The sequence below is a fragment of the Melozone crissalis genome, unplaced genomic scaffold (genome assembly GCF_028551555.1).
Source record: "Melozone crissalis strain CALT ecotype California unplaced genomic scaffold, PUWL_Pcris_2 ptg000017l_1, whole genome shotgun sequence".
NCBI classification, from domain to species: Eukaryota; Metazoa; Chordata; class Aves; order Passeriformes; family Passerellidae; genus Melozone; species Melozone crissalis.
In genome coordinates, this window is record NW_026535795.1 from 4843145 (window position 1) to 4867425 (window position 24281).

Consider the following 24281-nt stretch of genomic DNA (forward strand, 5'->3'; position numbering starts at 1 on the left):
GATAGGCTTTGAAAGGAAATAAACAAATCTCCTTGGAGTGCCCCATTCTGCCATAGCAAATTCTACACAAGGAGCACAGCTCTGCCCTGGAAGGAGAGGAGCAATCCCTGTGCCCAGGATGAAGGGCTCAGTACCTCACAGTGAGCTCCAGCATGGCACTGAACTGGGAATGAACCTTTTAATTCCATCTGGGTCATCCTCCTGTGTTCACATGGACAACTCTCCTCAAGAGTGGCTGATCCCAGTGCTGCCCTTGCTCAGGGAACAATCTCACACCTGTGAGATTTGTGACTCGAACAACAGAGAGGAGACATGAAGAAGAGGATGGCACTGCCACAACCTCTCACAACGTGGCTAAAAAAACCTGATCCATCCATTAATTCTTGGGGAGGAAGTGCAGATTTAGAGACAAACCTGTCCCTCTTCTCTTCCCCAGTGCCTGGCCATGGCTGCACAGCCAGCACAGCTGGGGGAGAGCCCAGCCCAGCCCCTTCCTTACTGCCAAGCTGTCCCAGCAGCTGTGGGTATTGTCTGCAAGCAGCTGTGGGTATTGTCTGTGAGGCCCCTCTGGGCATCTGCTGCTGGGACAGACAGCAATGGGCTCCAAGTCAAGAGTTGTAATACTGTGAGCAATCACAGCCCTGCCTGGTACCTCCTGTTACCAATGTCTGACAGGGTAGAAACGATGACCTTGAGCACAAGGAAAAGAATTCCATTAAAAACCCACGTTCACTCCTCTACCTGCCAATGACACCACCACCGTGACAGGATTTCACCCAGAGTTCACCAGTCTCTGCTGCTCATCTTTCCCATTTCCTCAGAGAATGGCTGACCAGCTCTGGGTTAATGTGGTTGCAGTGTTCCCCCAGCTGCCTGCGTGCTGGCACACAGGGAGCTGTGTCCACAGGCACGGATTGTTTGCTTTTAAAACATATAGGAGGAATCCGTGGCTCTGGCAGCGAGGGTGATGGAACCCAGCCATGGAACCAGGGCACATTCCAGAGCCAGATGTACAGGCACAGCTGTGACAGGGCACAGCCCAGAGCCTCTGCTGTGCTCAGGTCTGAACGGAGGCACAGGGCTCTTCTCACACCTCCCACAGCACAGCCTGCAAGGTGCAAGCCACTCGTGCCCTCATAAATAAAAGTCTGGGTGAAGCCTCCATGGATCTGCCTCCCCCAAGCTGAAGCTCCCACACAACCCAGCAGGAATTTCAGCCTGCAAGGGCCAAAATTCCTCAATTTCCTCCAAACAGCTACTCACTAAAAAATCTGGTCTGCCCTTTTGTACCACTTCACTTCTGCTCTGCAATCAAAAAGTGGCACAGCCAGTACATCGATTTTTGCACCATTTCTGTGTGGAAGCAGCGTGGGCTGCTGAGGATTTGGGAGTACTGAGGCAGATTTGTGTGGCAGATTATGTGGTACCTACACTGTACTGCTGATATCTGAACTTACCAAACCCTGTCTGTGGGTAAATCACACCCCAATAAAGATGGGGAGCCTACAAATACAGAACCCCTGCAGGCATTTCAAGCCAAGCAAAGAAACTGGCAGATTAAGAAAGGAGTCTGCCTGGTTCTCAGTTTGGGTTCAACCTGAGTCAAACTGAGTTCCTGAGAGATGTAACACTCAGCAATTTTCAAAACCATCTTTCAAGAAAGGATTTTTGTTTGGACATGCCTGAAAGCCCCTGGAGCCAGTGTAACCCTGTAATCAGTTCCTGCAGCTCGCTGTATCTCCCCATCACCACCCTGCCTTCAACACCTCCCAAACCCAGGCACTCAGAGAGAGAAATGCAATGCACACAGGAAGGAGACCTCTCTCCGCAGGGTCAGCAGAGCCCTAATGATCTAACACCAGCTTCCCAACAAGCTGGGGTGGGAGGGTGCAAAATCAAGACAAAATGCACAGTGATTAATTTCTCCTCGTTGTGGAACTGTCAGATATCACAAGATGGATTCGTGGAACAAGAATGCAGGGGAGGAAAAGCTGAGGAGGGTACATGAGAAACCTTTTGATTTTAGCCAGGTATTAAGAGAAAAATCCTTTAAATGGACCAATATTAAAATAAAAATTAGTGAAGTAATAGATATGATGTCAAACAACTTTGAACATAATGTACTTGTATCTAACAGGTGGTCCCAGTTAAACTAAAACTAAATGCTGTCTCAGGTACCTCACAAGCCAATGCTGTGCAGAGCAGCTGGTGGGAAAAGTAATCATCCTGAGTGGCCAAAAGTTCAAATTTCCTTGAACTTTCCACTCTGCCAGCTCTCATATTCTCTGAAGTACATTATCTCTGCTTGCATGGCTTACTCCAGCCTTTCATTGTTGTCTTATCTCCAGCCTCTTCCTGCCCCAGCTTCAAAAAGAACATAGAGCATCACAGAACAATATGAATGAGCTAAAAAAAAATTATATAAATATATATATATATACACCAGCCCAAAATCTTTGTCAGCCAGGCACACTTGGAGAGGCAGGAGGGGGCTTTGCATGAAGAGATGAAAAGAAATAATCTCTCCTGGCTGATGAGGACAGGGTAACTACAAAATTCCCCCAGATCAACCTATTTGCAGCCCATCAGTAATGTCAAGCTAGGCAGGGAGCAGGGAAAAAGACAAACACATCTCAGTTATGTTTGTGCCAGCAATATAAACTATGGTCCATTCTTGGGTATGATGGACTAAGCAGCTTATCCACAACTCTCAGCGCAAACTTTCTGGATAACGACCCTGTAAGCAGCGGGTTCCTGCAGTTGTGTTTGTGAGAGTGCCCTGAGAAGGGCTTCCCAGGAGCTGGAGAAAACAGCCTTCTCTGTCTGGCTGAGGGGAACACGTCCCAGAGAAGACCTTTTCCTTGGACAACACCCAAGCATGACTGCTGGGAGAAATCCCCACGCATGTCAGAGCAGCAGGACACACCCCAGGTGGTGGGCAGCTCTTTCAGGATGGCCCAGCAGGATCCACGTATCTGCACAGAGCCAGAACAGCAATCAGGAATCCAGGAGATGCCTCAAAACACACCTGAGCTGAGCCTCTCTACAATGTCCAGAACAACAGGTCGGGACAGATTAAAAAAAAAATAATACCAAAAAATGAAACACAAAAACCAACCAAAAAGCCCCAAACTGCCTGGTCCCAGCAGCTCCCACACAGTCCAGGGCTTGTGAGTCACAGCCCCATCAGATCCCAGGCTGCTGCTGTGGGATTTTTGCACAAACCTATCTGCCCAGGAAGAGCAGAGTTATGACACCAGAGGAGACTGGAGACCAGCACAATCTCCCCAGATAAGGCCTGGCTGCGGTGAAAGGAAATTGGCTGCTGTGTTTCAAAGCAGAGCTCCCTGGCGAGCACCTTTGCGCACAGCCTGCCTCTCCTCCCAGCGCTGGAGCCCAGCAATAAATCCTGGGCTGGGCTCTGCTGTGAGAGCCTCCCTGGGACCTGCTTAATTGGGCCCTTCAGACTCACTTCACATTTCCAGAGAGGCCACTGTGCCCCAGCACTGTTTGCTCATTGAGGGAGCAAACCCGGAGCCCCATCCATCAAAGGCTGATGCTAACCAAGAGCACACAGCAACTAGCAATCCCCCAGCTGACTCATCAGGAGCTCCCGTATCCTGCAGGGTGTTCACCTACTCTGACTACACTAAAAAGTCTCTTGAAAAGCAGCTTTGAGGTCATCCAGGCTATATTCACATTTTGGGTTATTTTTAGGGCTCCAAATGATGTCGGGATATCCGGGAAGAATTCACAGATTTAGTCCCATTCCCACAGAGTTCAAGACTAAATTGCTCACAAACTCATTTTATCCTCAAGGGTTTTCTCTTAATGCTTGGCTTATACCCTCCTGCTTCTACTGGTATGTTAATTAGTTAAAAAAAACCCTCATTAAACATTATTTTAATGTGAAAATATGCTGTAGTTTTTGTGGTCAAAGTAGATATTTTAAAGCATTTCCCATATTGGGAATAAAGCTCCAGAACATCTGAAAAGTCCCATCTTGCCTTTCCCATCACTTTTGAGCTGTTGCCACAGAAAATGTGAGAAGCAAAAAGAACGGAATCATTTTTAAAGGTACACAGGCAGGATAGAGCACAACAGGTGATTTAGAATCCAGGCTGGGCTTTGTAGAGATGGCAAGTACAACACTAAATTGTGTTACAGGGGTACCTTGCCCAACATTCCCATTTGGATACCTGTGCCTCCTCACACTCCCCAGAGGCCACATGGGCTGCATGTGAGCTGCCCATCCCAGGGGCAGAAGAGGGACCACAGCAGAGACCTGGAGAATTCCCAGCCCTGGGAATCAACCACCTTCCCCCAGCCGCTGGGCTGCTCCTGCATTTCCTGTCAGAAACACTGCAGGTCTACTGTCCAGCTTGGCTCTTTCCCTTTTGGGGCTCATTCTGGCTCATACTCCTTCAAATTTTAATCAGCCCACAGCATTTTTGATGTTTTTTCCTTTCACGCTACAAATTATCATCTACAGCATCAACTGCTGCTGTTCTGTCCCCAGGAGTCCTTGATGGATGCACCCTGGTTACAGCACCACTGCCATAATTTAGGTCATGCTGTTACCATCAATGACAGCTCCCATTTCCACCTTACCCAGGAAAATCCCCTCACATCTGGGCACTGTCACAGCCGTCCCTGGCATCACCATCCCCTGGCATCTCCAAGCTGGATGCAGTGACTACAAACTCTTGCAGATGCCCAAATTTATCTGTTCTAACCCCACACACCTTCTTGACCAAAGAGGAAAGTAAGTGCCAAACTTCGGCAGCTCAACCACCCAACATGAGCTGGAATGAGTGCTGGATGATATCCTGGAATTCTCTAATCTGTGGAAGTGCCCAGGCCATGCTGGCCAGGAGCACTAGAAGCAAGCTGGAGCATCCTTGCTAGGACCAAAGCCAATGCTGGCAGAGGATGGAGTAATCCACAGAGCTGGAATTCACCCCTCCTCCTCTTAATCCAAAATAGCCCCATTGCTGGCTCACCAGGCTCAGCCCAGAGCTCAACTGCTTTGGGGTCAGATAAGGAGAAAGGAATCGTAGGAGGCAGCTCTAAGTGGCAGGGCTGGGAAGTGAATGTGCAGGGGCTGCTGAGGATTGCTGCTGGTCTCTGCTGTGGGGCTTGGTCCTGCAGGCAGAACCAGACACCAAAATCCAATAAAGTGACTGTGCACAGCCTGGGGACAGCTGAGTCCCTGCCCTGTCCATCACACTGGTGCTGGCTCCCCTCAGCAGCCATCTCTGCTGCCCAGAGAACAAACCACACTAACTCACTTGTCCACAGCAGATTATCCTGTGGAATATTTATTGCCTCCCCGATGGGAAGAAAGAAACATTTCTCTCTGGGACATAATGAAGAACACATTTCCAGCACTTAACAGCTGGAAGCTGGAAAGGTGGCCAAAGAAAATCCCTAACTATTTTTTTTTTCCCCTTTAAAGTAAGCATCTGGAAAGCTAATTTCTGTAATTTCTGAGGAAGAGGAACCTTCCTAAATCAATCCAAGGAAAGAGTCAAACTTGGTCACAATTTACAGGCAGGGGCTGATAAGATCATATTGTGAGTGTGATATCAACAACATGGTTTTTGTCTGCCCCGTCAGCTTGACTCCATGGGGATGAGGAAAGGCTGTTTTTATTTAATCAAATGCAGCAACTCACACTGGCAGAGATTTTGAGTATGGTTTTGATCATCCACTGAAATATCAGTGAGTTTTTAAATCTCCACCCCATATCACTGCAGCTGACACACTCTGGGTGATGCTGACATGTCCCCAACCCCTTGGGATGACAAGAGAGGTGCCTCCACTCCCTCAGCCCCAAACTGTCCCTGGGACCAGCTCCTCCAGCACGAACACAGGGAATAACAACTGGCACGTATTCTTGCAAGCAAAACACTGCTCTGCCCAGCAGAGCCTCACGCCAACCCTTCCAAAGGATAAGAGGGTCCCTATTCCTCTCCTTGCATGTTAACACCATTAATCCTCACATCCTGAGCACACTTTGAGATCCAGAAGCAATCACTGATGATAACTGCAGGGAAATTATCTGCCAAGGAAGCCCTGTGCCATGGCTGGTTCACCACCTGAAGCCAATGCCAGGCTGCCCAAATCTGCCTCTGCCCAGGCTGCAGAAGGTGCTGCTGGATGGGCACTGCCCAGGCCAGTGCTCCTTGCCCCCACAGCTCAGCACACACTGAGGGCTCTCCCCAGAAGCACAAGCAGCTGACGAGAACAGAAACGCTCAGAAACTTTGGATGAGACGCCTGGGAAAATGTTTCTCCTCTAACTTTCATGACAGGTTCAAATTCTTTCAGAGGGAGGGCTAACGCGGGTTGTTTTTAAACAGGGGCTGTGTTGCTGTAACCAATAACAGGAAATTGATAGCTTGCAATGTGGTGGGACACAGGGCAGTCCCCCTGGGGCAGGCAGGCTGCTCAGTGTCCCCAGCATGGCCATATCCTGTGGGCTGGCTGTCAGGGCTGCCTGTGCAGCAGAGAATGCAGAAAGGACCAAACACTGAGGAGAGGGAAGGCAGAATCCAGAGCCAAAGCCTTTCCAGATGCCCCATCCCATACATCCTGTAGCTGTGGGGAAAATGGAGCCTGAAGCCTTTGTCCAGGTTTGTTGCAGCTACGCTGAACACCAAAGGCACTTCCAAAAACAAAGTGTGCCACATCCCCTCCCCTCCTCAATCCCTGGCTGCACACACCAGCCACCGGGAGAAAAGATGCTGCTGGCAAATTCAGGACTCCTCTTAGAGAAGCAGGGTTAGCTCACGCTGTTCCCCAGCATTATCCACCCCAGCATGGGCCAGGGCTGTGCCAGAACAAACAGCACAGCGAATAAACAACAACGAACACGGCGCACGCTGCGCACACGTGCGGGCACCCTGCTCTCCAGACATCCCCAGCAGCCTCACTGTGCTCCCTGTAGGCCCCAGGCCCCTCTGACCTGCCCCAAGCAGGCTTGCTGCTGACAGGGAAGCCCAGCCCAGCTGCAGCAGGTTCACTCTGCTGAGGACTGGTGCTTTCAGCACAGCTCCAGCCACGCTGCTCACACAGGGTTTGGCACACAGAGGAGCTGCAAAGCTCATCCCTGGTGTGCTGCTGCTCAGCCAGCCCCAGCCAGGGCAGCACAGACCCACCTGCTCACATTCCTCACAGAATTCCTGGCCCAGGCAGCAGCCAGGGACGGGAGGAAGTGGCACAGCCCAGCACTCCTCCAGCCCATCCATGGGTGCGTTCCAGGTCAGGCTCCTGACCCAGTTCCAAACCCAGGGGGTTTATTTGCAGAGCACAGGGAGCTGCAGCACCAGCCATGCACCTGTCACCCCCCTCCCTCCCTTTCAGCAACCTGAGCCAGGGCCACCACGCCATGGACACGCTGACATCCTGTCCCAGCCCTGGGGACACTGAGGCACGCAGGGCAGCAATGCTGAGCTGCACCACGACTCACTGCTGACACTGGGATGGGGGAGACAAACCCCAAAGCCTTTCCAACACCAGCACCAAAGACACCACCCCAGTCATCTCATGTTTCCTCCTTCCTGGCAGTGTAGGGACATGGTAACTGATCAGTCCCTCACTGCAGAAATCCAAGTCCTTATCTCCACTCCCTGCCCAGAAAATAACATCACCAGGGGCGATTCACTATCCCTCAACACAAGGAAAAAAAAGGAGCAGAGCTCACACATCAGTTATGGACACAGCATGAACAGGGGATTGATTACAAGCTCAGCACGCCTGGAACACCCAGTGCATGTCCTCACTGGACATGTGTGCAGCCATCAGCACCCCAGGCATGGGAGTTCATCTTGATCAGGCTCTGGGATTTGCTCTGGTTCAGGCAGGGACAGTGCACATCACCCCACAGTGCTGCTGAAATCTGGGATCTGTGCTGCTCCTTGGAGCAACAACCAAGGACACAAGACTGGTACTCTGCAGATGGCAGCAGCATTGCTGCAGCACATCATGCCACTAGGAGATGAACAAGAAGCTTTTATTGATGTGAATGTCCCAAAATCCCTTTAGAGCAGCCAAATAATAATAACAATAAAATAATTCTACCCTTAAACACTACCAATTCTTTAGGAGGCAGAGCCCTTTGAGTGCAATTCAGCATCGAACACAGCCCCATGTGTAACAGTGACATGAACACCACGGGGTCTGCAGTAAGTGGCAATTGGGACCAAGGGGGATTCAGCAGGACACCAACCTGAGCAGCCAGACAGCCGCACTTCAGTCCACAGGAGGCCACTGTACTGTAAGCATCTGCTCCCAAGGGGAGCTTTATAAATATTTTCCAGGATGAGCATTTGTAAATAGTGTCTTTCAACACGTCTTGAGAGCAGATTCCTGATGTCGTGTCTTCAAAAGAGAATCATCATCTTCAAAGGCAGGGAGGGGAAGCCATTCATGCAGACAGCACAGTACAAGCCCTGCAGTTTGGCACTGCCCTCCAGGGCTGCTGAGGTGGGTGCTGGCACTAGATGTGCCAGACCCTGCCCTGCAGTGCTCCCAGCCCTGTTCCAGCACAGGGCACATCACCCTGACAGCCCCCAGCAATCCGATCTGCCTGGGGAAACGTGATCAGCTCCATTCCCTGCTGCTCAGGGACAGGGGCACACTCTGTGTGTGCCAGGATCACAGCAGAGCACACTGGCATCTGCCCTGGAGCCTCACGGCTCAGGAAATCAATACACACGCCATGGGAGTCATCGTGTCTCCTCCACTCTCTGAAGAATTCCCTCCCTTCCTTCTCCCCAGCCACAAAACCCTGCTCTGGGTGGTCCCTTCCAAGACTGTGAATTGACTCGGTGAAAGCCTTAGCAAAAGCAAGGTCAGATGCCTTACAAACACAGAACTGACAGAGCTGTACAAGTGTCCAGACATGATTCCAAGGATATGCACATCCCCACAGCTGCCTGCACCACAGCAGGCGCTCACACCTCATCCAGGTGTGCTCACAGTGCACAGGGCTCCCCCAAAACAGCACCTGCAGGTGCAGCACCTGCTGTCACAGCCCAAAGCTGCACCTCTGGGCATGGCCCAAACCCTGCACCACCCCTGGGCATGGCCCAAACCCTGCACCTCACCTCTGCCTACACCCTGGGGTAAGGGTGGGGAGAGCTGTGGAGCTGCTGCCCTTCCCTGGGGATGGCAAATTCCACAGGATTTCACAATATCCTTATTCTGGTTGTGAATAAAGAGGACAGAGAGCAGTGACAAGACCTGACAGCAAGCTGCAAGATAGTTTTCAGTCTTTTTCTGTCACCTGCAAACCACACAAGAAACTGCAATTCTGGACTGCATCAGCACACTACAAATCCCACTGCCTCAGACCCTAAAACATAAAATCACCTTGCAGAACTCCCAAGTGCCCAGCAATTCGAGAAAACCCGACTGTCCTACAGGTGCTCTGAGCTTTGCCTGCTGCTGTTAAGCCCCACAGCATCACTGCAGGGCAAACAGGCATTTACAGTCCCTCCAGGCTCCCTGCTCCCACTGCCCAGCCCTGGGAAGGAACAGAGATAAGGGGAGTGCTACAGAAAACACAAGGGCTTAAGAAAGCTCTGATTTAGTGCAGATAAGAGGTCTGGGTGGGTAAACACACACCACTGAAATAAAGACCACTGCTGAAAGAAGGGCAGGCATATGGGATGGCACATGTCCAGGGTGGGGGCACAGCACAGGTGTGTCTGACTTCAGAGGTTAAAAAACAAAGTTTTTAAGCAATTTCTATGTTGTTATTCTCATGGCAACTCATCCTGATGAAACATGCCCAACTGGCCTTCATGGAAGGGGCTCTCTGTAGATGCCTCATGGATGCCAGACAGCCCAGAGTGGGCACACACACATTCCAGGCAGAAAGCAGCCCTGGTATAGAATACACAGTGCAGAGCAGCATCCAGCCCTGCCCTGGCTGATGATGTGTGAGCACAGGCTCACTAAAAGCCCCCAGCACACCCTTCTATAGCAGGGGCACAGACCTGCTAGCAAAACTGCTGGGGAGCTTCCAGCAATGAGACACATGAACAACAGGGTGGTGGGGGAAGAAAATAAAGGATAAACTGGACAGAAAAATCACATCTCCAAACACAGGGCTTGCTGTTGCAGAATGAGCTATTTGTCAGGTGCAGTGTAAACTTGGGACGCTCAATATGAGATCAGCAAGCTCCGTTTATTGAAGAGAGCATCAGACACTTATACAGCAAGTAATAAGCTCATGAATATTCTGTAATTTACGCTGTCTATTGGCCACACCACAACACCACCTCTTCTTCATTCTTTAAAAGTTACATCTCTCTTTTCTCATGTCTCTTTCACTGTTTGTTATCATACTACAGCTAAGCTCAAAGACACGCTATCTTGCAAGTGACTTAGAATTAGCTACAGCCTTGTACTTTTCTAATTCTTAGCTACTTTAACAGCTTGCTCTATCAAGAGGCAATCCCATGTCTGCAGCAAGCTCAGAGGCAGAGGGAGCCTGCTAAAAACAAAACTGCAACACCTGGGGCTCTGCAGGGTCTAAATGGGCTCCACTCTGTACCCAGTGACACCAAGCTGCCAGCCCCAGGGACAGCACAAGCCAGCTCAGCACAGCCCTTACCCTGAGCACACAATTCCCCAGGCTCCTTAATGAGACACACTAATTTTTCACACTGTTAAGGGCAAAGCAAACAGCTCAGACATTTCTGTTCCTACACCAGCACTTTTGCTGCGTATCTTATCAGCAGCCTCAGCCTCTCGAAGCCGTTTCCAGACTTTGGCCTTCAGAAACCTGCAGAGGGGGTGGAAAAACCCTCCATTCATTCTCAGCACAGCACATTTTCAAGAGGACATTCCTACCGTCCAGAGCAAACAAATGTTCCCAACTGTATGTTCTGTGGGGTTGTTTGAGTTGCAGCAAGAAAGATCAATACAGGTTCACTGCACAAGGTACTTAAATATTCTTAGAGGAGTTCCTGGGCCAGTTTGGAATTAAATGGGAGAAGCCAGACAAAAGAATACTTGTCTGTGATTTAGACAGCTTGCAGGCTGGTTTTTACACCCAGTTTTACAAGCACAGCTCCATCAGTCAGGACAGGCTCTCCAGAGCATGCTAGGAGCTGCACAGATCTGGGACCTGCTCCATCCAGACATCCCAGGCTCTGCAGTACTAAAAATAAAATTTAAAAAATACTATAAAAGAGCTATAGTAAGACCCTTTTCAGCGCTGCCAAAGCCTTGTTGATTTGCTAAGTTTGGCTAAATCACAGGCTGAAAAAAGAAACACTCAATACCCTTCCATAGGATACAAACAGGATTTTGTGCTTTGCATGAGACTTGAAACAGCATCTGCTGCTTCTGTGGCCAGCAGTGAATAACATCTCTGTGACATTCCCAGTTTTCTGCAGGTCCTGGGCAGGGATGTCAGGGTCTCACTAAAACACAGCATGTGCACAGATAAATGCCATCTGATCTATGACAAACATGAGCCAAATCTTGTGTCCCACAGGGCACAGTAGGCAGAGCTGTCTCACCCCCTCTACACAACTCCCCAGGACATCACTGCTTTGGCCACAGCAAGGAGTTAAGCTCCAGACACTTCAATTCACTATTTTTCTTGCCATTATCAATACAGCTCTGAGCTTGTGACAAAAATTACTTATGCCTTCTTGGAACACTCAGGCATGACTAAGCAGAGCCTCCAGCTACAACATACTGAATGTTGCATGGTCACCCAGCATTTTCACCACTAAATTATACTTCACCACTGAATTACACTAAAAACCCCAGGCCTGTTGCATCTCAGCTCTTAATTCAACTAAAAAACCCCCAAGACCTATTTCAACCTTGACAAGGCACAACTTGTACATCTGTGACACAGCAATTTCCCATCAAAGAGAGGATTTCAGACCCAGCCTGTCACCTACCCAAGTCCTCTTTTTCCTTGCATTTATGGGATTAAAAAAAATAACACATGTCATACATTTCACTTCCAGAGCTGCAGGAAATCCACTCTGAGTTGCATGCCAGCTCCAGCTCCAAGGGTTTCCTTGGGCTGTTCTCTCAGCAACCAGAAGAACAAAATCTTGGCAGCAGGCCATGCTACAAGTATTTCCCCCAATTCCTGGGATGGAGTGGATATCCTGTCCCAAACCTGCATGCATAGGAAGGGTGAGGAGAGGAAGGAAACAAGAGGACGAATTAGCTAAAAACTGGCACAACGTGAGAGCTCTCTGCTTGCCACCAAAGCCCCTGAAAGGCTTTTCATTTTAAATGGCCAAGTGCCAATGAGGAATGACTCACAGGAGCCTCAGGAAGCCCAACTCTACAGCATCCAAAAGGAGAATATTTAAATCCTCCCTCCACTGGATTTGGGAGGGCACATGGATGCTGGAGCTCTGACACCTGATGTGTGTCTGGTTCTGAACCCAGCTCTCGGAGTTGACAAATGCCTGTCTTCCCTTGTATTTCTCAGTTCACCATTTCCAGGGCCAAATGGGTTTGGAAAGCCCCTCTCTGGATCACTGTCAGGCTCCAGATCCCACGTGTACCAAGATGACTCATTTCCAACAGGAAAAGTGTATCTTGTATGAGGTCCCTGCACCAAACCCCAGCACCCCCAGCTTCCAGCAGCACTTTCTGCCTTTCTGGAATTCCTCTGCCTTCCTGGAATTCCTGCAAGCCTTGACAGCGCTGGCTTTAAAGCCTGGTCGTTAGCAGATTTCAACAAAGCCAAACTCCACACATGCAAGCAGGTTTATTCTTCTAAAAATCTGCATCCCAGCCGTGCAGCACGTTGGCATTCGTCAGCAGGTTTCCATCCCCACTGTGACACAGCTGACCCAACAGCAGCACACAGCAGGGTCACAGCAGGATTAACATTCCCTACAGCACTGCTAACACCAGCACAGATCTGCAGCCACAGGGCTTCTGTGGAGCTCTTGCTGCTGGCCAGACCTACAAGGATCACAAGAACACAGGGTTTGCCCCCAGGACCCCCTTGTATTTCCAGCCCTGTTTGCAGAAACTTGAAGCAAGCCCGCTCCAAGGCAGAAAACAGCAACTGGAAGAGAAAGAAATAATGAAACCCCTTCCTGGAGTCCAGCCAAAATCTTTGTGCCCACTGAGTTTGGGTGGATGCAGACTTTGCCAAAGCCTGGAATAGGATTAAGGAACAGCTTTAGCAAACAGCCAGGACAACAACAGTGAAGTCACGGTGAAACCAGCATTACGGATTTCTGTTTGCAGTCATGAGCCTGTGTTTACAGTTTGCAGCTATGTGCAAATACCAGAAAGCCATTCTTTTCCTCTTCCCATTGGGGCTTGGCATTAGGCACATCTAACCAGATCCAAGAGATGCCTACAGCAGCATGCCAGCTGGATTTGGGCACAGGGCTCCAGCCCACAGTGATGGGAACTTGCAGGAAGCTGTAAATAGAGCTCAGCTGAGAGTGTGTGTGTGAGGGAGAGCTCTGTATCAAAGCAGGCAGAGAGAGAAATGGGAAAGAGAAACTAAAAATTAAATTGTGGCATTCTCAGTTTGGCTGTTTGCTTGTCCCTGCATGGGTTACACAAACAACCACTGGCAAGACTCAGGATGCCAAGCAGAAGATGCAAAGTGATTCTCAGGCAGGGCACAACAACTAGAGCAAGATATACACACAAGCTTTGCCAGGAAATCTGCTCCATCAAAGGCACAGTTTACAGCACACAGCTTCATGGAAAAAGCCATCAGCGATATGCAGATCTTTAGGATAAAGGCAAGTTCCTCTAAGGGAAACTGCTTTAACTTCCAGATAACCACGCAACAGGAGCCCAGCTGGTTTAACCCCGCTGCTGAACCCAGGTAGGTGCACATGGCTGGGAACAAGAGGCACGGTGCTTTCTGCACATCACCTCCCATGAAAGTTTTGTTGTTTGACAGAGGGAAGGACAAGAATGTCAGACTACCATCCTAGCAGTGCTCTCCAGGAGCTCTGACTGACAAGTCCTGGCAGGACCTGGTGCACAGCAATTGCTGCCCCAGTGCCTGCTCATCCTCTCCCTGCCTCTGTCTGCCTGCCTTGCCAAAGCCCTGGGGCCAGGCTGGGGTGCCTGGAGGAAACAGGAATGTGGCTTCCTGCACTACACAAACAGGAGCTGGCACCCTCCACACCCACCTTCCATTAGCACTGACCTCATGTTAACAAAGGTGTTTTTATAGTTATGCTTGGCAAGTCCTCCTGTGGGGAACAAAACGTCATTCCTCTTGTTCTTGTCAGTGACCAAAGAAGCCCCAAACCAGAGCTCAGCCCTTGCCTTGTGCAGAGTCATCCATGTGTCACTCCCAAGGCTTTGTCCCTGCATCTCCCAGTATGACTCATCCCTGCTCCCATCTCTCCTCTCCAGGATGCCCCAAGAAACAAAACCTCAGTTCCCAGGTCTGTGGGAAGAGGCCACATTTCCCTCATCAACTGATCTGGAGCCTGCTCTTAAACCATTTGGAAGATTCTTCCCCAGCACACCAGGCATGTGCCTTCCCACTAATCTCCATTTTCATCCTATCAAACAGGAAGCAGTGAAGTATTTATTGCACTGCTTGGCATTACACATGGGAGGGGAAGTCTGGAATTTGAAGAGCACTGATTCCAGAAAACAGGAAACAACTGAGGATCAAGGCTGGGCACAGCCTGAAGGGCCACGTTTATGACTGTAATAAAAGGATAAGGCAGAGATGAATGCAGGGCTGAGCCAGGCTTGGTAAAGCATCAAAAGAAAGGTGCAGGGGGCTAGAACAGGCTTGAAAGAGCAGAAAGCTGAGTAGGCAGATGATCAAGAGTGTATTTAGCATCCTCCCTGCCAGCCCTGTGGATGTGAGCCAGGACATAGCAGTGCTGGAGCTGTGGAGGGCAAGGACAGCTCCTGGAACCGAGCCCCAGGAAGCAGGAAAAGCTCTTGAGGGGCTTCTCATCCCAACCAGGACAGGCACCAAGAACTGAGCTGGCTGAGCAATGCCACAGGATGAGGCTGGCTGTCACAAAAAGCAGGGCTGGCAGTGACTGGTGTGTGCAGGACACGAGTTCATGGACAGACAGCACCCACAGGGCTGAGGGAGGCTCTCACTTGCTCAAAAAGTGACAGACAGGGAAGGGCTGCACAGAGCCAAGCCAAGAGCCTGACTCAAGGAATCAGTGATTGAGCTGGTGCTACACAGGCTCCTGCACAGAAAATGATGGAGATAAAATGCAGTAATCCTATCCTGCAGGTGGGGCAAGCCAAAGCACAGAAAATGTTAAACCACTTGATGAGATGCCAGCATGCTGCGTGTCAGAGCTGTCACCTCTCCGGCTATAGAGACCTCCCCAAGAAGCTCCCTGTACCATCATCCTGTACCATCTCCCTGAGGCAGTAAAACAGCACCAAGAGGGGCTGACCCAGGCAGCCCTGCTCTGATTTACCTCCCCTGGCACAGCCAGGCAGGGCTGACCCCGAGCACGTGGAGCCACACACACATCCCAGTCAAGGCACGCTCTTGTTTCCCAGCCCAGCCAAGCAGACACTTTCCAGGAGAACAGCAAGGAATTACCAGGCTTGCCTTCCAGCTATTCATTACAAACTGAAGCCTGCCCTGCTCCAGCCTGACCTCTCCCCCCGGGGCTCTCTCCTCAGCTTTGAGGAATCCCAGGGAGCCCAGAAGAAGGGACAGGCTGGAGGAAATGAGAAGCTCCACGGCAGGAGAGTTCACTGTCAGCCTCTTTGTTTCTCATCACATCAAGGTTATAAATAGGCAACAACACCTCGGGAGAAACTAGAATGGAAATCTTGCATGCATTTCTCAGAACCAGCAATTATCCTTTCATCAGTCATTACCTGGAGCTGCTCTGGGGGTGGGGGAGAGGCTGAGGCTTATTTTAACACCTGGTTCAGGTCTGGGCAGAGCAAGCACAGCCTCTGGGAAGATTAAGCTGTTGAAGCACAAGGGTCATTTGTATGAGATGCAAAGAACAGGCAGAAACAACCTCCTGAGGCCACAGAAGGTGCCACAATGCTGAGTGACCTGCCCAGAGCCTCCCCGTGCTCAGCCTGGCACACGTGAGCCAAGGCAGGTCTTTGGGGATTCACATGCTACAAGGGAAATCCTACTCACTGCAGCCCTGCAAGACTGATTTTAAGCAGCACTGGTTTGGTTCATGACTTGCACAAACATAACATACAATTAAAATTCATTTGTCACCAGTGATTTACCCCACAACAGTATTCTGCACATCTTTTCCTTTAACAGTAAGCAACAAAGAGGAAAGAAGTTCCAGCGCTGGCTGCTCTGGAGCTTGGCATCCAACTTGGCAGGGCTGTTTGAAAAGGAGAGGATGGCTCTGCTCTGGCTGCCAGAGGAGACAGATCCCCACTTGATTAACAACCAGCCTCTCCCTTCCCGCTCACCTGAGCGGCTCCCACACAGCCCCTGGAGCCAGGAATCTGGGGGGAGCTGGCACACCGCCCTTCTCGACCTTTCTGTGCTAACTGAAAGCAAAAATCAGCACCAGAAACAAACAAAAAAAAAAAAACAAAAAAAAAAAAAAAAAATCAATAGCTGCTGGTCCAGCTCAGGGGAACCGCAGCTTTGAAGAAACAGAAGAGACTTCACAGCTAAGTTAATTTAAACAATAAAGTGTGAAATAAATTGGGAGAGAAGATCCATCCACTTGGGCTGGGGGCCAGCTCCCAGTGCTGCACGCTCTCCCAGTCACACCTTTTGTTGCCCAGAAGAATTACAAATGTACAGCCTGCTTCTATTCTACATCCAGCACTGAACACTCTCTGCAGTTAAATGTGAGCCACAGACCATCTCAGATCAGGGAGCTACAGTTCTGAAACCTACAAACAAAGATCCTGAGCTACTTTTGAAGGATTTTATGGCAATTGGAGAGGACTCTAGACAGGAGAAGAGACCACAGGCTCAGCTGCTGAAAGTAAAAAAGATTTCTGCTCAGCCTACTTAATGTGCTTTATTTTTAATGCTGCTTTTGCTGCAACAGCCAGAGAACAATTTGGAGAAAGAAGGTCTTTGTTAGAGATTTTACGCCCCAGCCCTTTATTTAAGGTGCAAAAGCTCACAATAAATGTCACTAAGCTCTCCTACTCCTTTCCCACAGTGGTGCCCCAGCACAGTGAGGACCAAGGAGGAGTAAATACCAAATAGTTACTTCTCAGCAGTAAGAGAAATTAAGAAAAGTAAAAAACATGTACAAAAAAAAAAAAATCTGGAATCCTGACCCATTCTTGCAATGTTCCATGGAAAACACCAGGCAGGTAAAGCCTGAGAGAAATGGACATTGTGCATTTTCCAGGGATGTGTGCTGGGGAAAATGCTGCAGGAGACATCCCCAGGAAGGGGAAGGAAAAGAAAAGACTTCAACTTTCCCCCTGCGCACAGCAAGAATGAACAAGAGTGCCCTTGAGGGAAATGTGAGCAGCAGCTTCATCACCCAGAGGCTGTAAGGGCTCCCACAGCTACAGAAATGAAGCTGCAAAAGGAACAAGGTGAAAAAAAGGGAGAAATTTAAACAGTTTTCAGCTGGAAATGCCTGGATGACCATCACCCCTATCCCACACCAAGCAGCCTCTAGGACATCATCTTTATTCATGAAGAACCCTGAGTGCTCTCTTGGGATTTCATGAGTTAACTCCCTCAAGAGGGGTTTTTCAATTAATTAAGCCAGAGAATGAACATCACATTGATCCTCACATTGAAAGCTTTTCTGGGAACAGGGAGGTGAGCCTCAAGCCCATCAGTCTGCAGGGATTTCCTTCAGCTGCCTTCCACAGAGGCTCCTGATACCTCCACCAGCAGCTCCCACCACTATTTCAACTAAATGGGAGGTGAGAAACTGAGGTGAAAGAAAATTTCAGTGTTTTTACACACAAGGCACTATGCTCTGCATCAGTGGGGTTGCTTTAGCATTAGGCCACATCTAACTCAGTCCAGATCTCCCAAAGATAAGCAAGAATTTAATACTCATTAACAAGAGCACAGCTCACACAGCAAGGTTTGAGCTGTTCATGCAAGTCAGGCACACACCTGCACATCTGTAGGCATCCTGCACATCAAACCACTGTGCAAAGCTGGTCCTGAGGGGCCGCATTTGCAGTACCAAAGGGAAAGGAAGCAGGTTTATGTCCTGAAAATCCACTACAAGAAAAACACCCAGCTCCTCTAGAGCCAAGCCTCACACTGAGAGACCAGCAGCCTGCTGCCAAGGGCTGAAGCACCTGGTGTGTTTTGTGGATCAACACCTTCACTCTGGAGCTGGGAGAGCCTGGCAAGCACAGGTTAACCTGTTCAGAGGCCAGAAAATGCAGCAGCTTTGGCAGATGCCATTGCAATCACTAGAACACTCAAGAGGTGCTTCTCAAAGCGCCCCAAAAGTTATCAATTACTCCCCTGCTGTGACACATCCCAGTGACTACAAACCCCATCTTGGCACTGGCCCTGGAGCGTGGCTCACAATTCATTTCCTTTCCGTCTCTGTGAATCACCAATAAATGCAACTCCTTTTCCTCCTTCTAAGCCCAAAGGGAGCTGCATTCAAGGAGCTCCGGAGGTCTCCAAAGGAGGAGGCTTCTTCTCTCTCCTCAGCAGAAGTGAATGGATGCCAGTGTTTCTGTCAGGCAACTAAATACCTCTGGGGTATCACCCAAAACTCTCTGCACAGCTTCAGTCTGGAATCCTGCTGCTCTCTGGGGTCCCCAGGGCCAGCAGAGGAGGCAGGGGAGATGGGGGCTGCTGCCCAGCCACGCTCCCACTGCAGGAATTAACCCCAAGCAAGCACTGGCACGAAGCTCCTGCTCTTGCACGACTGCAAGCATTCCTCCCCCAGAGTTTATCATAAAGCACCAACTATCCACAAACATCTCAAGGAAGGGCTGGCCTGGCTTCACCTTCATGCAAGGAAGATGTCAGGCTCTGGCAGGGAGCCAGCCATTCATGTTTCCCTAAACCTTGTCAGCTCTGACTCAAACGACCTTTTTGGTGAGGGGGAAAGGAAAAAAAAGAATCTTCCATCACACCCCTTCCTCCCCCTCCACCCACTGTGGCATTTAATCACAGCAGGATCACAGGGGACAGTTCCCATGGTGGCTGTGAGTCATGGTGTCCTGTCCCTCTGCAGCACAGGCACATTCCCATTTCAGCTGGCTGGAGAACCCAGGCAGGACAGAAAGAGCCTGGAGCTGAGCAGCAGCACAGCAGCTTTAGGAGCCTCCACCACAACGTGGACCTCTGCCCTAGAAGCCAGGCAGGACAGCCACTTTTTGGGATTTTGACAAATCCAGACAGTCCAGTGACAGCAGTGTCCTGTCAGTTCTACTCCAAACCCTGAGCTGTGCTTCACATGGTGCCATGATGTATTTTACACCAAATTCATGCAGTGGCCCAGCCATTTATCCTAAGTATACCAAGCACAAGGTCATGATTAAAAGCAAGAAAAATTCCCTCTCCACACTCTTCAGCATCTCCTAAAATCCATTTGACTTTCCTCCCTGGAGCTGTCATATTTCTGGCACTCAGACATGGAAACCTTCAAGTGACTTTTCCTCCTTTCTCCCCCACCAATTCTGACAAGAAGAATCACTCCTCCCCAAGGAGGCAGGAACAGACAAGGTACCAGCAGGAGCAATTCCATCCAACCCCCAGCAGATACCTGGACACAGCCCCTTCCCCAGCCATGGTGGGAGCCCTGACCCACCTCGCAGATGAAGCCATTAAGCTTAGGCTGTGAGGAGAGTGCTCAATATCCTCACACCAGCTGGGTGGCCAGCCCCAGCCATCCTGGAGCTCATTTGCTGGCTGTGAATATTCCTCCTTCTCTCCTTCCCTCAGGATTTTAACACCCCTGTGAGGAGAGTGAGCTCCCAGCCAGCAAAAAGCAAAGAGCAACAGGCTGCTTAATGAACCGCCCCTCTCCCAATTGCCACAGCCTTGCCAAAGGCTGGAGAAAGCCAATTCCAGCTGGTAATTATGGCTGCAGAGGTATGGAGGCAGCAGGGAAGCAGAGCAGCAAAGGAAGGGGCAGGCACCACAACCCCTGTGCCAGCCCTGGGTGCCCCCAGTGCCATCAGCACCCCAGGCACTCATAAGCCCCCACAGGGACAAAGGCTTTTAGTGGCTGTGAGCCCCTTAAATTAAACATTACTTGGTCCAGGAGCTCTCTGGATTGATACACAGAGCAAGGAGAGGCTTTGTTTGCCAGCCAAAAAATGCCCTGCTGTCAGACATGCCTAGGAGGGCGTTGCTACCTGTGCAGCTCTCACTGGAATCCCAGGAATTTGGGAAGCCTGGCTGCCAGGTACATGGCCTGATCCTGCACCTGCCCTGCTGACCACACTAGGGCCCCAGAACTTCCTTCTCCTCTATCCTTTCAAACCAGAGTCAACTTCAAAAGGAGGAAATTGGCGATTCTCTCACATTTATTCTGTTTCCATTGCCTGACCTACCAAAACAAAGCAGTTAAAAGCAAAGAACTCTCACCAGGAGCATAAACAGGTGATTATAGCAATTACATGCAATGAGGGCACATATGAAGGGGAAGCCACTAAAACCAGCTGTTAGGCTTGTGCTGCTTTTGGCACCAGCTGGGTTTATCACGTATTGCAAAGGTGACAGAGAAGCAGAGGGTCTGTGTGAGCCCAGAGAAAATGGCAGAAACATTTCACACCAGGTGAAGCATCTGCCGCCAGCACCACACATGCAAATTCTGATATCAGTCCTGCAGAAATGATGGTGCAAACAGACTCAGGAGAGAGAATGTCAACGTAGACCAGCTCAGTTTTAACAGCACTCAAGTCCTCCCATATTATTCCAGGTTCTGGCTCCCAGCACAGCAGCTCTGAAGGCTGCAAACCCCCAGGTGAGCCAAGCCCAGCAGCTTGCAGGCACACTGGGCAGCTGGGTTAGCTCTGGCCCAAAGCCAGAGAGCTGCCAGGGACAGGGACAAGAGGAGGAGAAGCTCCATTGCGGGCTGGCCCTTGGTCACAGGGGAGTGAGTGCACAGCCATGCACATCCCTGCCAGCTGGGATGCTTCTAAAAGACAGACACAGCAGATGCCACCTCTGCTAGGGAGGGCTCAGCTCCAGCAGGCTTTGCCCACACAAAGCTGCACTGCAATGGAGGTTATAAAAAACCATTTAATTCTGGCCAGAAAAACATGGTACAGAGCAGTCAGGTATCAAGCAATTCAGAAAATAGAGGGTTTCATTCATTTTAGAAAATACAGCCTGCTAATGCCAATCAAGCTACAGAATGTGTTGTTTGCACCAATTTAAAGTGTGGATGCAGAAAAGGCTCAAAACCCCCACAGCCATCCTGTGTAGAATGCTCAGAGCAGCATCCCTTCTGAATTTCAGATATGCAGTGAACACTGACAGAGGATCCAGACTCAAAGGACTGGTTACCAGAGGCAGGAGTGTCTGAGGGAGAAGCTGCACTGCAATGGAGAGCAGAGGCTCAAACTCCATGGTCAGCAGCAGAGATTTCACTGCTGCTGGTACAGCACAGCTTGAGGCAGCTGGCACTCATGGAGAGACCAAATTTATGAAGGGTCTTTGGCTCCATAGTTTGCAGACTCCAAACGAGTGCTACAGCAAGGCAGGGAGCAGAGCAGAGCCAGTCCTGGGGACTCAAGTGTGTGTTTGAGGCACCCAACTGAAGGGTACATCATCAATACCGACTGGCCATCTCTGGATGTAAATTTGGAGTCAGGCATCGTGCAAATTGCACTAACAAATGAGCCTTTACTCTAGCAGAGAGAGTGAAAGATCCACCTGAGAAGTCACTGTAAAGTCATTTTGGTATCTGAAAGATCTCCAAATATCTACAGAACAAAGCAAACTCCCAAAGGGGCTGTGACTCAGCCCCCAAAAGGCTGCTGAGCAACCACAACAAACGGGTCTGCTGGGGAGAGGCGAGCTCCAAAACTTCCCCATCCGCAGACTCCTGTGACTTGCCACCATTAGAGAGCAAACATCCATTGTCACCCTTTGTCTTTTATAGGAAGACCTTCAGCCAGGACTTGCTGTTTTTCGAAAACTTGTAAACACACCAGTTAAAAGTTTCAGAGCCTTGAACTTCTCAGGGCTGCGTTCTCCCATTTTGGGGTGAGGCCTTGCTAAGTGTCCCCGTTTTAGAGGCAGGTACCCTCTAAGGGGAATGGTACCTGCATAACCTAATGAGTTTCCACAGGAGACTCAGCTTTTAGGGAAGATCTAAATAATAACAACAAAGAGCACAATGTAGTTAATATGACAGACAAGAAGTTTTCCCTTCTCTATTTTAACCAAACTTAACCCTGTCATTAAACGAGTGGATTTTGTTCCACACTTCCAGCGAGGTCCACTAAAGGATTTTAGAAGCAGAAAAGCAGTTCCTCACCAACACAGAGAAGAAAGGATTTGTGTTACCTGTCCAAGGTCCAGGGTGACGTTGACCTGGTTGAACTCCAGCCCCCGGGACAGAGGGGGGCTCTGCCACCAGCGCTCGGTCCCATCGATGGCATTTGTGATGGGGTGGGCCTTGTTGCTGTTTGCAGAGGAGCAGATGTCACAGTACTGGCCCTGGCAGAAAGTACAAAAAACAACATTTAATTCTGGCCAGAAAAATGTGGTACAGAGCAGTCAGGTATCCCAGCAATTCAGAAAATAGAGGGTTTCATTCAATTCAGAAAATGCAGCCTGCTAATGCCAATCAAGACACAGAAAAGTTTGTTCGCACCAATTTAAAGTGTGGATGCAAAAAGGCACATGAAAAGGCTAAAAACCCCCACAATCACCCAGCGTAGAATCCGAGCTGCTCAGAGCAGCGTCCTTCCTGAATTTCAGATATGTAGTGAACGTGGACAAAGGATCCCAGACTCAAAGGTTACCAGAGGCAGGAGTGTCTGAGGGAGAAGCTGCACTGCAATGGAGAGCAGAGGCTCAGACTCCATGGCCAGCAGCTCCTGTGCTGGGGCTGCCACTCTCACATACCCCTGCCCAGCACCATTCAGTCATTTCCATGGTCTCAGACTGGCAGCTCCTCTGCCCAGCTCCCTGCAGTGTGTTTCTTGCCCACCTATTATCTCACAATATAGCTCTTTCAGCTGCATTATAGCTCTTTCAGCTGCATTTTCAAGCTCAGTCTCGCAGCCAAGTTCCTTTTGCTGCTGATGCTGCAACGCAAGGCCAGAAAGGGACAGCCCCAGCTGTCAGCTGGCCAGGGACTGCCACCACTTCTCTGCCTTGCTTTTGTGGCCTGGGGTGGCTTTGTCAGCTCCATGGACACGCTGCCAGAGAAAACAACCCCACAACTTCAACAGCACCTCCTGAGCAGGATCAGACAAAGCCCTGAGCTGTTAGGGGCAATTCTTTCTCTCTCATTAATGGACAAATGAATCTGACCCACGCTTAAAGAAACCTGCAAAGCCCCCTGAAAACTGGCAAATTGCTGTGTGGAGCCACTGTTGTGTCACTTGAATCGCTGCTACAAACAGCCTGGAAGGGAGCTGTGTTAGAGGCAGTTTTCCTTTTAAAGGCACAGTTATCCCCAGGCAGGAATGCTGCCCTTGCCTGCCCCAGCTGCAGCCAGTGTTAATATCGCACCAGGTACAAGATCTCAAGACAGACAATCCCGTTCCTGCCCCTGCCAGGGCTGAGGCAAGGCAGGGCCACTACAGAGCATGGGATTTTCCAGATCCTCCAAACTCTGGAGCAATCTCAGTGCAAATGAAAGATTTCACAGCATTATTCCCCACTACACGTGCTTTGTTACTTACAGACAAAAATGCAATACAAGTTATCCTGAACAATAACACTTTTAAACTAATTCCTCCAAAAATGGGGGTAAGCACAAGGCCAAAGAAAAGGGGAGCTGAAACCATCCAGGTAAGGCTGACATGGATGCAGGGAACGCTCAGTGTACAGAGAGGTCGCAAGGCTGGTTTGGACATGCTTTGAGCCAGGAGGGAGAGCAGACCAGATAGAACTGACCCAACTCTCAAAGCTCAAACCTTTAATGGGAACCGGTGCAACAGGTTGTGTGGAAATTTCAGCACAACACTGAGGTGGGGGGGGAAGTGAGGCAAGGTTACAAAACAGGGATAAATAACAAAAAAAAAATAATAAAGTACTTTCATACTTTAAATTCTTGCCACAGATGTAAAAACCATTTTGAACCCAGACTTCACATTGATGGGAGACAGTCACCTCAAGCTGAGTAAGAGAGGAGTAAAAATGAGGATCAGCTGCTCCACATTTATAATGCTGCT

The 24281-nt window shown here is 49.8% G+C and overlaps 1 protein-coding gene across 1 annotated transcript in view; it reads right to left on the bottom strand.

Moving 5' to 3' along the window:
- The window catches only part of LAMA5 (laminin subunit alpha 5), an 87396-nt gene that overhangs the window by 58871 nt on the left and 4244 nt on the right, over window positions 1–24281 (bottom strand). Inside the window, exon 2 of the mRNA XM_054274367.1 lies at window positions 22441–22593. Within this exon, the coding sequence (XP_054130342.1) occupies window positions 22441–22593 (153 nt within the window). The remainder of the gene's footprint in view (window positions 1–22440; window positions 22594–24281) is intronic.